At 43.8% G+C, this 17,686-nt stretch overlaps 1 protein-coding gene across 1 annotated transcript in view; it reads left to right on the forward strand.

Annotated features, from left to right (window-relative positions):
* The first annotated feature begins 358 nt into the window (after positions 1-358).
* The window catches only part of XKR4 (XK related 4), a 220,351-nt gene continuing 203,023 nt past the window's right edge, over positions 359-17,686 (forward strand). Inside the window, exon 1 of the mRNA XM_057397800.1 lies at positions 359-1,361. Coding sequence (XP_057253783.1) covers positions 523-1,361 — 839 coding nt within the window. The 5' untranslated portion in view covers positions 359-522. The remainder of the gene's footprint in view (positions 1,362-17,686) is intronic.

Genomic DNA, 17,686 nt, shown 5'->3' on the forward strand with positions numbered 1-17,686 from the left:
TCCTTCCCGCCCTGGGGCCGAGCGCCCCCTTCCCCGCCCCTGCGCCAGTGCCGGTGCCGGTGCAGGGCGGGGGGCGGCGGCAGCGAGGGAAGAGGGATGAGGTCATCCTCTTTCCCGGCGTCAGTCAGCTGGGTGGTGGCGGCGGTGGGTGCGGGAGGAGGCGGGCGGGGAGGCGGAGGGAGGCGGGATGCGCTGCTCCGGGCAGCGTTGCCCTGCCTGCTCCCGGTTCGGGCAGAGCGCGGCGGCGGCCCCGGCACCGCCGGCCCCCGCGGAGGCGGCGGTGGGGCGGGAGGGCTGAGCGCAGCTCCCCGCAGGCAGGCGGCGCTGCGGGAGCGGCCGCCGCGAAGGAGCCGCCCGCGGGCGCGCAGCCCGGCGCGAAGCGTGGACAGGGGACGCGGAGAGCGGCTGGTCCGCGGCGGAGGGCGGGAGGCAGGAGGCGAAGGAGGAGGAGCAGGGGGAGGCGCGGGATAAAGGAGCGCTCACTGCTCCCGCTTGCTCTCCGGCGGGGCTGAGGGAAGCATCATGGCCGCGAAGTCGGACGGGCGGCGGAAGATGAAGAAGGGCGGCGAGGTGGCGTTCACGCCGCTGCAGAACTCCGAGCACTCGGGTTCCGTGCAGGCTCTGGCCCCGGGGCTGCCCTCCGGCGCCGGGCCGGGAGGCGGCAGCGACGACGACGAGGCGCCCGGGGGCGGGTGCTGCAGCGGCAGCGGCGGGGACGGCTCGGGCGGCGGCTCCCGCTGCTGCTGCTGCTGCTGCTGCGGCGGCAGAGGTGGAGACGGCGGTGGGGGTGGCGGCGGGGGCTCCCGGGGCTCGGGCGGGGGCTCGTCCTCCTTGTGCCTGCGGCTGGGCAGGGAGCAGCGGCGCTACTCGCTGTGGGACTGCCTCTGGATCCTGGCCGCTCTGGCCGTGTACTTCGCGGACGTGGGCACTGACATCTGGCTGGCGGTCGACTACTACCTGCGGGGCCAGCGCTGGTGGTTCGGGCTCACTCTCTTCTTCGTGCTGCTGGGGTCCCTCTCCGTGCAGGTCTTCAGCTTCCGCTGGTTCGCTCACGACTTCAGCACCGAGGACAGCGCCGCCACCGCCCCCGGGCACTGCCCTGCCGCCGAGAGCAAGCTGCTGGTGAGCAGCAGCTCGGCGGCCGCGGACATCGACGCCGCCCGGCCCTGCACGCCGCAGCGGCAGGCGTCCACCGCCAGCAAGAGCAACGCCACCAACAGCAGTACCAACAGCAGCAGCAACGCCGCCGGCAGCGGAGCCGCCGGTCCCCGAGCCGGCAGCGGCAGGTCGGCGTCCTGCGCCTTCTGCATCTGGCTCCTGCAGTCGCTCGTCCACATCCTGCAGCTCGGGCAGGTCTGGAGGTGAGGAGCCGGCCGGGGGGCCTGGGCCCCTCGCCGCGGGGAAGGGGACCGCGGCCGAAGGAGGGGCTGCGAGTTGTGGCCGCCGGTCCCCTCGGGGTCCCTCCTCGGGACAGCGCTCGCCGGGACGGGACTCGGGGGTTTCCGGGTCCCCGCGGTACCGGTGGTGGCCCCGGGCGCGGAGTATTCCGCCCCGTCGAGGGGGGCCCCGCCGCGTCTCCGAAGGCACTATGCCGCGCGGGGGACCGCCTCCCCGGGAGGGGCCCGAAACTTCCTGGGAAACCTGCGCGGGGAAGTAAAGAAAGGGAGCAGGCGGGGGAAAAGGGGAAAACCTTGTGCGTCCCCCGGTCTCCTCACATGTGGCCAGCACAGACTTGCCGCCAGCGGGGAACTTCACTGACAATGAAGAGTTTACTTCCAGAAACCGTTAATGAACAGCCGTTGCTGTGTTCCGTTGTACACAGCTGCCTGTAAATATGCTCCTTGCTATGCGTGTGCTTTTTGTCTGTGAGGTATAGTAAGGAAATGACTTCTATATGAACTTTTGAGTAGCTGCACTCGAAAGCATCCACAAGCGATGTAATGTGTGCTATGGAAAGGATGTGCTGATGTAGGCTGTGGAGGGCACTTACTGAAAAGGGAGGTGACGTCACAGTTTACAAAAGTAATGTTTTCCTGTATTTTAAGCATATTTCCAGGAAAGATTCATAGGCTGAATGCCCTGCAAATACATTTAGTGCTGCCTGAAAAGTGCAGAGTTCAGAATGCACAATATATACCGAGTTAAATTATCTATATAAGATAGTGGAATAGATGCTATGTTGAAGAAGGTCGTAGAGTGGGACAGTGCGCTAAGGTAACATCTGAAAATACTTCAGGTTTTCTTGTCTGATGTGTGGAAAGGAATTCTCTCATGCTTCTGTTTTGGAAACTTTTCCCTCCCTCCCTTCTCCCCCCTCCAATTAGTTCATAGGAGTTTAATTTGTTGTTACTCTCTACTTTTAACTCTGGTGTTTTTAATCTCTGTCCCACTGTTTTGGATAGGGCCTGGCTTTTGCTCAGTTAGCGCAGTCTCCAGTACAGCTCAGTTCTGCTTGTGGACTTTAAACACCAAGTAATCCAAGTGCTGCTAGATAATAGACTGAAGATCCTGGGATACTATAACTAAGTATCTTTCGTTTTCTAAATTTGTTGGTTTATTATAACAATTGCAGTTTTCTAAACTTGGAAAACTAACTTAAAGTTATGGGTGTGCTCAATACTAACTATGACATGACTTGAGAGGAAAGCAGGATTTTGAACTAGAAGTGTTGCTTTGGCCCGGATCTTGAATGCTTGCATACTCCTCTATGCTCTACCTCCTCAGCTGAACACAAGTTAAATTTAGGACTTTCTGAAAGAGATGTTTTTTATGTAATGTTTAGTCCCGGTCCTGCAGAGACAGAAAAGTAGGTACAGTGGCTCAAATTGTACATAGAAATTCATGCTGATACTCATTACTCATCCATATAGAAGACAGCATGTATCATGCTGGGTGACACAGAACAGAGTTTTGCAAAGTCTGGCATCGTGACTGTATTGGCAAACACAAAAAGCAGGGCTTTGGGTGGAGCAGTGTGTGATATGATACTTTACAGCACTTCTGTCAAATGTAGTGCTTGGGATTTAATGCTCTCCAGCTGCTTGCTTTTTGAGGAAGCACAGTCTCTTTTAACGTAATATTTCTCCTTGCAGGAGCCCTTAGTTCTCTATATTTAAAGCTATCTGAGCCTCTTTTGATCATATGTAGCTTTTCTTCATCTTTTATGTGCAGTAGTGTAAGACTACCAGAATATTAAATTGACAAGGCATGTTAGGACGTTATATATGTTTTATAGTTTGGTTGTTTTTTTTTTCAGTGAAACAGAGCCATGGAATTGTTTGTCTGTCAGTAACTTAGTAGTTTTTATTTGCAGTTTTCCACCAACATACAAATTATATGGTCAGTTGTATGCAGTCTTGCATATCAGTACCTCATAATTGATTAAAGTCACTTCATATTAATTCTCTAGATAACTTTAGTAGTCAGTAACTTAATAGTTTTTATTTGCAATTTTCCACCAACATAAAAATTATCTGGTCAGTTGTATGCAATCTTGCATACCAGCACTTCAGAATTTATTAAAGTCACTTCATATTTTAATTCCTTAGGTATATTCCTCATAAGAGAGAGCCTTTGGAGTCATCTAATAATCAGAACCAAAAAGGAAAGGTCAAAACGAACTCTGAGAAACTCTGTACATGTATCAGAACTAATGTGATCTCTGTAATTTTCTGGAAAATACTGTGTCTCTTTGGACACTTAATAGCCCAAAACTTCTGCTCCACAGTGTAACATTGGCACTGCCCTGAGCAAATAGCTCCTGAGCATTTAGGCTGAAGAATGACCTGAAGTGTTTCCCAGTTGGATGTGTTCGGAGACTAACTCCTTCTTTGACGCAGCTGTATATTGAAAGCCAGATCATTGAAATTGATTATGTGTTAATTTTAACTAAAATGTGCTAATGGGAAATGAATGAGGTCTTTAATGTGGCATGGAACAATGCTGGAAATAGGCAATCTAACATCGCTAAAACAATTTTTGCCTGAAGTGTAAAGAAGGGGAGCTGCAGGAGCAGCTAAGCTGCTAATCAGTTCTGAATAAATATGTATCTTTTTTTTTTCTTTTGAAATTGACCTTTTTTTTTTTTTCCTCCCACAAATTTTAGAAGACTGAATTCTTCCATTCTGAAGAATAAGCATATAAATATTATTTTTTTTTTTCCAGTGACTCGGATGTTCACAGACTTCCTGATAACACTATCCCTCAGTTAAAATTCCAGTGAAGTCTCAGAGGAGTTGCTTGCCACAGCTGAGTGCAGCTACTAGGGCTTTGTTGGCAGCTCATTTCATATTAAAATATGATCACCTGCCTTCAGGGACAGTTTCAGATACATATCCTTTTCCATACTTCCAGTGTGTTCTGCTTGGGCATGGAAACCACACTGTGGACACCATTCTCCCACATAGGTGCTGTGAGAGATATGGCTTATTGTTAGCAGACTCTGGGGAGTGGAAGGAAGACACAATGCACAGTGTCTTTGCATTCCATTGAAATTAATAAAAGGACAAAAGATGCTTTAATTTATAGTCTGGAAGGATTATGTAGAGCTATATGGGCCAGTAGGATTCAGATGAACTATTGCCCTTTGAGCCTGGCATCAAAATATGTAACCATGCCTTTGGGCATCCCTTTGATTCTTTTGGTTTCCCAGGCTTAGCAGGGGATAGCGGGACTTGATGACTGGATGTAAGCGATAATAGTGTTCACTTGGCATCTGTGGATGTGGTTTATGTCCTTGACAGCCTTTTTTCTGGACAAGATTACTTTGAGCTGGCAGAATGCAAGAACCGTGCTCCTGAAGCTGGGTGAAGAAGTCCTGAGAGCCAGCCCGTGGGGAGAATGGGTTGTAGGAAGTTGGGTGGGTGAGAGAAGGAGATGGGAGGACTTGATGATGCCTGTCTTGTGGTGTCTGGAAAGCCAGAAGTAGCTCCCTGAGACAACTGTTGTACCTTGTAGGGGAGTGGTGTGAGCAGGCTGCCTTGGTGCTCAGGGTGCTTGGAGGTTCCCTTGGAGGTTTTTAGCTGTCATTTTGTCTGAAAAGCTGCATTTAAGTGTCTGAAAGAGAACAGTCGAGTTTCTGTAACTAACAAGGCCAAAGGAAGGGTGAATCATTTGCAAGGACTGGAAGTTGCTCGTTAAAATTATTTCTGGGTAGCTCAGATGATACTGAGATGATTAAGTTGAACAAAATGAGGGGTTTTGTCTGAGATTTACCAGCTGTGTGGGAATCCACCTGGAGAAGGCAGAGGAGGTGCTAGGTTAATTACTGGCCCTTCCAGGTGGCAGTTGTCCAGGGCAGGTGTCTGTTCCAAAGTGGGTTTGTTTCCCTGAGAAGTGATGCTATGATTTATCTATATCTGTTTATGTGTACTACTAAGAAATCATTATCTTCCTTCTCCTTCCTTGTTCTTATTTGGAAAAAACCCAAAGAGTTGGAGCAGTGTTGTAGAGGTGATGCTGTATTCTGGAAGCAGAATGAGTTGCAGTCCCTCTGGTGCCCTGTGGAAGTATTTTTCACAAAGCTGGACCATCAGCCAAAGAATTTTCATTGCCTGTGCTCATCACTCATAAGCTTCACCTTTGCAATTAGTTGATGCTCTTACAATTTCAAAAAAAAAAAAAACGAAAGAAAAGGAAATGTTATTTGTACTGTGTATGAGAAGTCCTTACAACTTCCTAAGGTCAATACTGATAGATCTCTCTCTCTCTCTCTCTATATATATATATATCTATATCTATATATATCTATATATATATATCTTAGATACACTAGTGAGCATTACTGGGCCCCTAAACTGGGATTGTGAGCAAGGTAGTTCAAATTAAGAAAAACATCATCAGGGTTTAAATCAGATCAGCTCCCTCCTTAAACAGTGTCATTTGTTTTCACACTTCTGCTCTACATAGTGGTTTTGACACCTTTGTTCAGCAGTAGCGTAGGAGTTCAGTGTATTTAGGTGGTCAATAATTCCAGCTGCTGCTGGTCTTCACAGAGAGATGTGATATCTCAATCTGACATCAGCTTTCTCACTGCTTTGAAATCTGTCAGATAATTTGTCACATTGAGTCCAAATTTATGAATCATAGCTGTTTCCTAGACAAGATTATTGCATATCCTCCCCATCTGTCTCTTAGTGTAGCGAAATGCTACCACTCAGCAATACCATGTTTGTTTTATTGAGTTACTGCAGTGCCTGCATTAAAGTCCTACTGGCTAACTATTTTGCTTGCTGTGTCTTCAGGACTCAGAAAAGGTGATGGGCTGTCAAAAATAGGAATTAGAGTTCTCTTTTTTTTCTCTTCCCCTCAGAAAGCAGGATTAGAAGGGGCAGCCTACCCTGTAGGTGTCCTGGCTACATTTTAATTTTGCTAATACATTCAGCAGAATAAATATTCTTTTTTTCTTTTTTCCTTTTTTTCTTTTTATTTTTCCTTCTGAAGACAGTGATATGCAGATGAAGGCTGTGCCTTTCAAAGTTCTTTTTGAAACACAAAAATAAAGATTTACTGTGTTAAAAATCACTTACAAGTCTGCATACAAATCAGATTTGGTATTAGGTTTATTCTAATAACCTAAGCTACATGTAAAAGATGCTGATATGTTTTAGAAGAAAGATACTGTACTTTAATAATTAACAAGGAATCTTTCTATAGAGAATATTTATCAGTTACATAAGTTTTCGCATTTTCAAAGGACTGCTTAAGCACTAAAATTTCTGGTTGCTCAGTTGGCTAAGTAGGAGAACTAATACTTTATACACAGAATGCTTTCTAGAAACTATATATAGGAAGAATTTATATTTGGATTTTTCCAAAACAGTGGAAAATCTATATGATTTTAAGGCTTGTGTTTTAGAGGATTTCATGTCACCCTCTGTAGATATTATTCTAGAGTTCTCCTATGCAATGCAGGAATGACTCTACATACATGCCATAAATTCAAAGAAGTGAAGAAGTGTTTCACTTTCTGATTTGCTTCTAAACATTGTAAACTTGCAGAAAGTTCTGGCAACCATATGAGCTTTTTTTTTTTTTGGCTAAAATTTCTGTGTTACATTGGGGAAATTGTTTAGTGCTGAAAGGTCAGTTTTCATGTCCCCAGCTCCTGTGGGAAAGCAAGAAAGCATAGCATCACAGCACCATCTATAGCTTCAGTTATCCTGCTCCATATCTCCAGGTTATTTACATCACAGTTTATGGTGTTTGGAAGAGTATTCTCCTTGTCAGCTGACTTAGCCTTAATGTCTGTCCATAAGGACTGAATTGGCTGCAAAGATACAAATTTCTAGTAAAACTAAAATGAAATCAATACCTATGTCACTTATAACAGTGTTATCTCGTTCTTCCACCTCTCTTTTCCAATTAAGTATCTTTTAATATACAGCAGATGAATCACAACAGTGACTTACAGTTTCAGTAAACAGGTTGGTTGGGGGGAATTTATCAGGCACAGGTAAAATCAATAGCTCTTTGCTTGTATTTTAAGGTATAGTGGAAATCTGTGGTTGCTAAAGTATATTTACAGAGTGGTGCCATTTTTGTCTATTTTAGCACAGCTGTCAGTTGTATACTTTGTGTCAAGTAGACATATAGGAGTGGAAGTGGCAAACAGGCTATAAAGAGAACTGATTTGATTCGCTTGGTTTTTAAAATGAAAGGAGGCTGATATGAAAGAGACCATGAGGGAGAACTGAATGGGCATATAAAAAGAAGCAGGTTCTGAAAAGACACAGAAATACCTGTTAATCTTGTACATTATGTACCTAAATCCCATTTATTTCCCTTCAGCCACTGACCAAGATTATTTGAATAATTCTTTAAGTGACCGCTTGAGAGACTGGAGAAAGAGGCAGGAAAACAGAAGAGTTGTGTGACTGGGAAAACTCACAGTGAAAATGTTAGATACACAGAGAAAATGTTAGATAAACTCTGCAGTGAGCAGTCATCTGAACAGTGATAAATACAAATGTGGGGTGTCAGGTTGACATCAGTTTAGAGGGAAGAGAGTACTCTTAAGTATCTTTTCATAAATTTTAGAATTAAAAAATAATAGGTCTTGGGTATATATTTTTCCAAGAGATTTAACCTGAATTTTCTGACAACCGTAACCAGAATTATCATCTCCCTGTGGGCTCTGATTGCTGAAGTGGTTTCTTACCACTCTCCCTCTCATTCTGTTTCCTTCCCTGAATGGCTAAAATGGGTAATAATGTATTTTTTCCCCCAAGATAAAATAATTCCTATAATATGTTATTATTTCCATTACTTTTCCTTTGACAAACATGCTTGCGCTGTTTACTATGTTCATGGTGTAGGATTTGTATGGTGAGCCATATAAATCTCTTTGATTGGCAGGTATAATCAGTGGGGGTGGTTAACGCTATCAGTTACAAATGATTTGATATCACGAGTTGCAGCAAATGGAGCAAGACTGTTTTGTGGGGTGTTTTCAAAGCAAGTTTGGCAGCCAATGATGTGTCAACAAAAGTAACTTCTAAAATTGGAAGGTGTGACTTAGGCAAGACTAATGTACCAAGGACTGGTACCGGCTGCTTTAGAGAAAGATGCAGATTGTTTACAGTGAATAAAAAGTGAATTAACGTACAGATGGAAGGACAGTTTTCCTTGTCCCTAACAGCTGCTATATATCAGATTGATTTCCACCTTTAAGAATGAAGGTTAGCAGTGCCACGGTTTTTGACATTGCTCACTTTTATGGGATGTTTTTATGTAAGCATCTGATCTATTCTAGGATCCTGCCAACTTCTTTGCGTGGTGCTTTTCCATATGTGGTACATAGATCAGTAACTTAGTTTCATCAAGTCCTGGGAAAGTACTTTGTAATATCCAGCACTAGGCGTCAGATCTCTATAGAGGGATCTATACATGCATAAAAAAAAAATCACAAAACTCCACTGTGCTGATGCTTTAATGGTATAATAGTGGCTAGTGTAAAACAATAAGCTTTATCATTGTAAATGTGTGGTCTTTTTTATCTTAGAGGGGTACAGGTGGAGTTGTGTCTTTTATTTTTCTTCAACCCTAATCTTTATATGCTCACTTTATATGGAAATCTTTCTGTGCAGCAAGACTTAGCTGCACAAAGCAGAACTTAGATGTTCTTCAGGCATATAGACCTGAAAATATGAGCTAGAAAATTGTGCTGAGGGGTCTTATTAGGAAGTTTCTTGAGGAATTTAAATATAACAGACCATAATGTTCAACTTCAGAGTGTCCTAAAGGATTTTGCATTTTGCATTTTGGCTGTGCCCAGAACCTCCCCAGCACAGACAGGCTGATTTCCTATTTCTCATTTAAGCATATTCCAAACCAGAAGCTAGGCTGGAGTGGCCCCAAAATCCCTGAGTGGATCCAGTAGGCAAGTATTTTTTAACGTGCTTGATGAGCAGTGATGAGCATCTTAGTGATGAGATCCCTGACAAATATTAGTGACTCGGACTAGTTTTAATAGTACTAGAGAAATGTCCCTTGTGATTAGAGTATTTGCTCAGATTTTGTCCTTTCCAGCTGTGAGGGCTCAGATCCCATCTCCCTGAGAGCTTTCTGAACTGAGGCTTAGACTGGGGACATTTACTGTCCTTCCTGCTGGAGCTGTTGTCATCGTGCTGATAGAAATGTCGTGTTTGTGACACCAGACAGGAAGACCTAGTACTTAGGGCCTTGAAATGGGACCAGATACAGATTAACCTGTCTTTTACTGTTTAATTAATTTTTGTTTCCTGCCTTTTAACCTTCTTTCTCTTATCCTAAAAGTACACCACCAGTATCTCTATTTACAAACACTCATTCTGCATGTATAGTATAATCACAGACAACACCATAATACAGATCTACATAGATTACAGTTATAGTTATAGATCTATAGTTACAGATCTGCATAGTTAGCATAGCTAGTTACAGATCTACCTGGTTAGCTTATCAGAGTATCTGTAGATGTCCTGAGTCAGCTGACGGATTGGTTTATTCATTTTTTTCATCAGCCTTTCGCTGTCATATGCAGTCAACCTCAGAAAAAGAGAAAGAGGAAAGGTATTTTTGATGTGTCACTCTGTAGCTGTTTCACCCTTTTCTTCTGCTCTCTGTTTCCTTCACTTACCCACATTTGCTGCTTTAAGAATCCCATGTGCTCTGGAAAAAATAAATGGCCTGGGTAACAAAGGTTAGGAATTCTTTTAAACGTAGTGAAGGTGATAGAATCAACTTTAGCCCAAAGCTTCAAAGCATTGGACATTTCAGCTTCAAAACCACTGACTCATTTGGGTGACAGCAGATGAATATGGTGAGTGCAGCACATTTCCAGGAGTAATGGTGAAAACTACATTCAGTACAGAATTATTGGAAAAAGCATGAAAGTAAACAGAGTTCATAGTATATTAAATGAAGATGTTCTGTAAGTGAAGACTGGGCAATTAAAGAAGATTTACCCAAGTGAAGCCAAATACAGCACAAAGGATAATTAATGTGGCTGAGACAACTCAATAATAATGGCTTTGAACTTTTACAATAGTGCATTAATGCACGTGTCAAAGGGAGGGATTGCATTTACAATCAACAACCATTTTTTACCACACGGGTTAATTAAGAACTCATGATAACAGAGTATGAAAATTGCCTCACTGAACTAAGGGCCACATTTGGTCTTTAAGTATCCCATTCATTTTTTTTTTTTTTCTCTACCTAAAAAATAAAGCTTTGGAGATGTAGGTTCTTCTATAACCTGCTTTCATTCTGTGAAGTGTCACCTCTGTGGCAGAGCTACTCCATTAATGATCCAATTGGTTCTCTGCATGCCTGGATTAAATCAAGAAGGCTGCTAAGAAAACTAGCAAAGGATTCAAAACAAGCCACCCAACCATCAATCCATAAATTTGTCTCTGAAGAGGCTGTCTAAGCCCCTTGTAGAGCCTATTTGTGGGTTTGGATAAGCAGAGCATAAAAGCCCAGGAGCTGAGAAGGCTGTAGTTGAAATGAATGTTTTCCATTGTTACCTTCCCAGGTTGGATTTGTAATAGAATCATGGAATCATAGAATAGTTAGGGTTGGAAAGGTTAAGATCATCCAGTTCCAACCCCCCTTCCATGGGCAGGGACACCTCACACTAAACCATATCACCCAAGGCTTTGTCCAGCCTGGTCTTGAACAATGCCACGGATGGGGCATTCACAACTTATTACTCGGATGCTGCCAGGTAGACTGATAACCTGGGACCTTGTGCTTGTTTTGTGAGTTTCGGGTGATTATACAGTGTAAAAGAATAGAGGGAGAATGCTGGTGTCATGATCAACCTGTGATTTGGGCAGTGGGTGTTTCTTCACATGGGATTTGTCTCAGACAGCCCTGAGGAAGTCTTTAATCTTTGTGTCTCTTACTCTTCCAGTGAAATGCATTAACATCTTCCAGCCTCACTTGTGTTGGTAAGGTGGTAAGCTGTTTGGAAGAAGGATTTTGTTCTGTTCCTTTGAAAAATTCCTAGCACAGCAGGAGGTTGATATTGTGTGCAAGTTTTAGGATGCTTCTGTAATACAAGTGATGAAGAGTTGCTAGTACTTGTGGTTTAAAAGTGTGTTCAAATAGAGTGGTGTTTTTGAGCAGATACCTTTTCTAGCTCATCTCAAAGTCAATTCCAGACTTGGACTCAGTCCTTCTCCTTGAGTAGAACTGTTCCTACATTGGCCATCTTTTTATTACACAGGGTCTGGATTCTGACAAGGGAGTCAACCTCTTCTGTGCTCCTAGCCAGAGCTTTTCTACAGGGCTAACATCTTTTAATAGGACAGGTACCAGACTTGTGGTCTGGTACTTGTGGTCCTACTGCTGCAGAATTCATATTAATAAATTATCAATCTTATTTGTGGTGTTTTACAAATGAGAGGTTTCCATAACAAAAATTGGAATGATATATCCATATGTTCCTATTTATTAAGTATCAGGTACTCTGATTTGCTTTCTCTAAGCGCAGAAAGTATTGGGTGGGAAGAACAATTTCAGGAATATTGACTATCAGCTGAATTAAGTGTATTTTAGCAATGACATAAAGAATGTTCCTAATGGATACTCTAAGTAAGGAATAGAGGTGCATTACAAAAAAAAGTATAATATTTCCATTTTGTTAACATAATGCTATGTCTTAAATGATTTTCAATTTCCATCAGATGATTCTTTGAGTTTTGAAACAATTGGCATTTAAATTATCAACTTGTATTAACACATTAACACAGGATGTTTTCAATATCTCAGCAAAACCTATATATATATATATATATATATATATACCAGCACCTAAAAAGGAGAGATGGCCAGTAGCTTTTTTTGACAGCTAGCACTTATATAGGAGTCCAACTTAAAAGGACACTGTTCATAACCATCATCATAAAAAAAGCTTACAAGTATGCTTTTGAAGTTCACTTATGAATTCAGTTTGGCTGTGTTAATGACTTGTGCTGATTTTTTGAGCTTGAGCTTTATCAGTGCAAATACTTATGGAAGGTGTATTTTAAGCCTGAGTACCAGAATATTAATCAAAACCTTAATTACATATTCAGTAGTAATATTCACAATTCATATGGGTCTTACTTAATTTCATTACTCATCCAGTCAAGGATCAGGAGCAATGACATATGATTTAAATAGCAAATTGTTTTGGATATTTCTAATTAGTAGGCACAAATGACTGGTTATTAAAGGAATTAACTTCAGCACCCTGAAAACTGAAGAATAACCTTGAAATAAGGATAAAATCAGCATTTTATATCTGTTCACAGAAAATTTATAGAAAAATCTGATCTGTGTTTAGTGCATATAAACTATTTGCAAATAATAGGAATACGGTCAAAATATGCCTTCTGATGGCATGACAGTTCTTTGGACAATTCTTCATGAATAGCAATCTTAATGGTTGTGGGGAAGGAGAAAAGAAGACAGAAGGATTACTTACATTCATTTGAAGTAATTGTTTTTGGTTTAAGTTCTGCAACTGTCACTCAAGAGTGCATTTTATTGTGAGAATACCTCTTAAACTAAATAGATTCTAATTTGATCATAGTGCAGAATGTGTTACACTGGATTTATCTTATTATGTGGCAGTCTGCCACTGCTTCATCTGTGTTTTCACTTCCCCATCCTCAGAAACCTGTGAAGACTCCTGTTGAGGGGGCAAGAGTTTGAGAAATGTGTCTGAGAACTTGAAAGATCATTAGGCGAATTGGGTCCTTCTGCCTGTTCCTACTGTCACTCCATGCTCAGTTAAGTGTCCTTTTATCTCCGCTACAACCCAAAGCTCTTTAATTTTGTGATGCACCACTTTTGATGCCAGAGGAAGGCTGCTCTGTGGCTCCCTTGAAGCTGCATTTCTGTGAGCAGTATTGGTTTCTAGAGGCAAGGAAGCACAAAGCCATGGGAATAGTCTAGGAATCCTATTGATTGCCATCACTGGATGTGTATGTATCTATGATTTGTTACAAGCAATTTCCTGACACAGGCTGTCCGACGTCTTATTCTTTTTTAGAATGGTGAACACCATTTTAGTGTATAGACTTCACGAAGGGAAGAAATACATGAAGGAGTCAGGTAAAATCTGTGAGCTGTCAGTCACAGAAATATCTTTTTAATTTCCTTTTTCTCTTGGCAACTATTTTTATCATATTCAGGCATTAGCTCAGAGAGAAGTAATGTTCACTTCAAAAGCCACTTCCTCCTCAATAAATAATTCAGAGCCATAGATTGTTCATGAGGAAATATCAACACACTAGTAGTAATTTAATATACCGAGCGATCGCACTCACTTTAGCCTACATATGATTTAAATAGAATGTGACAGTTTAGGGTCTCCATTTGCCCCATGGCATGGTGGGATCAAACTTGGCAAGTGATTGCAGTGTTCTCATATCTACTGAAGAAGTGAATGAAAGTTACATAATTCAGAGAGGATTTTTTAATTACATGCTAAATCAGAGTTTGCCTGCTTGTGTTCTGAATCCAAATTGTTGACCAGGACTAGCTTTAGAGCTTGTGAATATTTTCTCTATTCTTTTTTAACTGGCTTCTCACAATCATGTCTATTTTTTTTAACTCATTGAACTATTATTTTGAAGCACAGCTTCAGTATATTAGCTACCTCTGCTTTACCTAGTGGTACCTTTACCTACCTCTCCATCATCTTTACCAAGTCTTGGGAAATGGGAGAGGTGCCTGAGGACTGGAGGAAAGCAAATGTCACTCCAGTCTTCAAAAAGGGCAAGAAGGAGGACCCAGGTAACTATAGACTGGTCAGCCTCATCTCCATCCCTGGGAAAGTGATGGAACACCTTATCCTTGGCGCCATCTTAAGGCATATCAAGGATAAGAGGGTTATGAGGGGCAGTCAACATGGCTTCACCAAGGGGAAATCATGTTTGACCAATCTCTTAGCCTTTTATGAGGAAATAACACGGTGGATGGATGATGGCAGAGCGGTGGATGTGGTCTACCTTGACTTCAGCAAAGTCTCCCACAGCATCCTCACAGCTAAATTGAGGAAGTGTGGTCTGAATGATCAGGTAGTGAGGTGGACTGCGAACTGGCTGAAGGAGAGAAGCCAGAGAGTTGTAGTCTATGGGGCTGAGTCTAGTTGGAGGCCTGTAACTAGTGAAGTGCCTCAAGGGTCAGTACTGGGACCAGTATTATTTAATATATTCATCAATGATTTAGATGAGGGAATTGAGTGTACTATCAGCAAGTTTGCTGATGACACTAAGCTGGGAGGAGTGGCTGACACGCCAGAAGGCTGTGCTGCCATCCAGCGAGACCTGGACAGGCTGGAGAGTTGGGCAGGGAATAACTTGATGAAATATAACAAGAGAAAGTGTAGAGTCCTGCATCTGGGCAGGAACAACCCCAGGTTCCAGTATATGTTGGGAAACAGCCTGTTAGAGAGCAGTGTAGGGGAGAGGGACCTGGGGGTCCTAGTGGACGATAGGATGACCATGAGCCAACACTGTGCCCTTGTGGCCAAGAAGGCCAATGGCATCCTGGGGTGTATTAGAAGGGTGGTGGTTAGGAGGTCGAGAGAGGTCCTCCTTCCCCTCTACTCTGCCCTGGTGAGACCGCATCTGGAATATTGTGTCCAGTTCTGGGCCCCTCAGTTCAAGAAGGACAGGGAGCTGCTGGAGAGAGTCCAGCACAAGGCAACTAAGATGATTAAGGGAGTGGAGCATCTCCCTTATGAGGAAAGACTGAGGGAGCTGGGTCTCTATAGTTTAGAGAAGAGGAGACTGAGGGGTGACCTTATTAGTGTATATAAATATATAAAGGGGGAGTGTCACGAGGATGAAGCCAGGCTCTACTCAGTGGCAAACAATGATAGGACAAGGGGTAATGGGTACAAACTGGAACACAAGAGGTTCCACTTAAACTTGAGAAGAAACTTCTTCTTGGTGAGGGTGGCAGAACACTGGAACAGGCTGCCCAGGGAGGTTGTGGAGTCTCCTTCCCTGAAGACATTCAAAACCCACCTGGACACATTCCTGTGTAACATTATCTAGGTGTTCCTGCTCCGGCAGGAGGATTGGGACTAGATGATCTTTTGAGGTCCCTTCCAATCTCTAGCATACTGTGTGATACTGTGTGTGAAAGGCTGTGCCTACCCATCCTGAGCTATCTGAGCCATGGGATCTGTCTGCTGAGGACAATGTGCTTTCTGGAAATTTTACCTCACTGACCATCATATTTGAAAAATCACGGCAGTCAGGTGAAGTTCCCAACAACTGGAAAAAGGGAAATATAACCCCTATTTTCAAGAAGGAGAAAATGGAAGACCTGGGAAACTACAGACCAGTCAGTCTCACCTCTGCACCTGGCAGGATCATGGAACAGGTTCTCCTGGAAAGCACTCTAAGGCACATGGAAAATGAGGTGGTTGGTGACAGCCAGCATGGCTTCACTAAGAGCAAGTCCTGCCTGAACAATTTGGTGGGCTTCTGTGATGGGGCTACGGAACTAATGGATGAGGGCCACGCAGTTGGCACTGGACTTCTGCAAAGCGTTCAACACTGTCCCTCACAACATCCTTGTCTCTAAACTGGAGAGACACCAATTTGATGGATGGACCACTCAGTGGATAAAGAACTGGCTGGATGGCCGCATGCAAAGAGTTGTGATCAACGGCTCAATGTCCAGCTGGAGACCAGTAATGAATGGTGTCCCTCAGGGGTTGGTGTTAGGACTGATCCTGGTTAGCATCTTTGTCTGCATCATGGACAGTAGAATTGAGGGTGCCATCAGCAAGTTTGCCAATGACACCAAGCTGTGTGGTTCAGTTGGTATGCTGGAGGGAAGGAATGCCATCCAGAGGGACCTCGACACGCTTGTGAGGTGGGCTGATGCCAGTCTCATGAAGTTTAACCATGCCAAGTGCAAGGTCCTACACCTGGGTCAGAGCAACCCCAGGCACAGCTACAGGTTGGGCAGAGAAGAGATTGAGAGCAGCCCTGCGGAGAAGGACTTGGGGGTGTTGGTTGATGAGAAATTAACATGAGCTGGCTTCAGTGTGTGCTTGCAGCCCAGAAAGCCAACCATATCCTGGGCTGCATCAAAAGGAGCGTGACCAGCAGGTCGAAGGAGGTGATCCTGCCCCTCTACTCTGCTCTTGTGAGACCTCACTTGGAGTATTGTGTGCAGTTCTGGTGTCCTCAACATAAAAAGGACATGGAACTGTTGGAACAAGTCCAGAGGAGGGCCACGAGGATGATCAGGGGACTGGAGCAGCTCCTGTGTGACAACAGTCTGCGAAAGTTGGAGCTTTTCAGCCTGGAGAGGAGAAGACTGCGTGGAGACCTCATAGCAGCCTTCCAGTATCTGAAGGGGGGCTGTAGGGATGCTGGGGAGGGACCCTTCATTAGGGACTGTAGTGACAGGACCAGGGGTAATGGGTTAAAACTTAAACAGGGGAAGTTTAGACTGGATATAAGGAAGAAGTTCTTTCCTGTTAGGGTGGTGAGGCACTGGAATGGGTTGGCCAGGGAAGTTGTGAATGCTCCATCCCTGGCAGTGTTCAAGGCCCGATTGGGCAAAGTGATCTGTGACATGGTTTAGTGTGTCATGCTCATGGTGAGGTGTCCCTGCTCACGGCAGGGGTTTGGAACTAGATGATCTTAAGGTCCTTTCCAGCCTTAACTATTCTATGATTCTATGATTCTAAGTTTTGATTGTGTGTAGGTGTGGCATAAATGTAATAAATATGATAGCAGCCTTCCAGTATCTGAAGGGGGCCTACAGGGAAGCTGGGGATGGACTATTCATTAAGGACTGTAATGACAGGACAAGGGATAATGGCTCAAATTTAAACAGGGGAGTTTAGGTTAGATATAAGGAAGAAATTCTTTACCTTGAGTGTGGTGAGGCACCGAACGGGCTGCACAAGCAAATGGTAAATGCTCCATTCCCAAGGCCAGGTTGAATAGAGCCTTGGGTGACATGGTTTAGTGGGAGGTGTCCCTGCCCATGGCAGGGGGCTTAGAGGAGCTAAATGATAGTAAGGTCCTTTCCAACCCTAACCATTCTAGGATTCTATGATTTACTTTTTAAATCTTCCTTTGCCACTAGTAGGCCAACACCTTGCACCACAGGATGTTAGCTACTGGTGGTTCTGAGAAGGTTTGTGTTTCTTTCTGTCTTCAATAGGTATTATTAA

The sequence above is a fragment of the Pezoporus wallicus genome, unplaced genomic scaffold (assembly GCF_028554395.1).
Source record: "Pezoporus wallicus isolate ANWC-B61680 ecotype Strahan unplaced genomic scaffold, APGP_CSIRO_Pwel_v1 contig_227, whole genome shotgun sequence".
Taxonomy (NCBI): Eukaryota; Metazoa; Chordata; class Aves; order Psittaciformes; family Psittacidae; genus Pezoporus; species Pezoporus wallicus.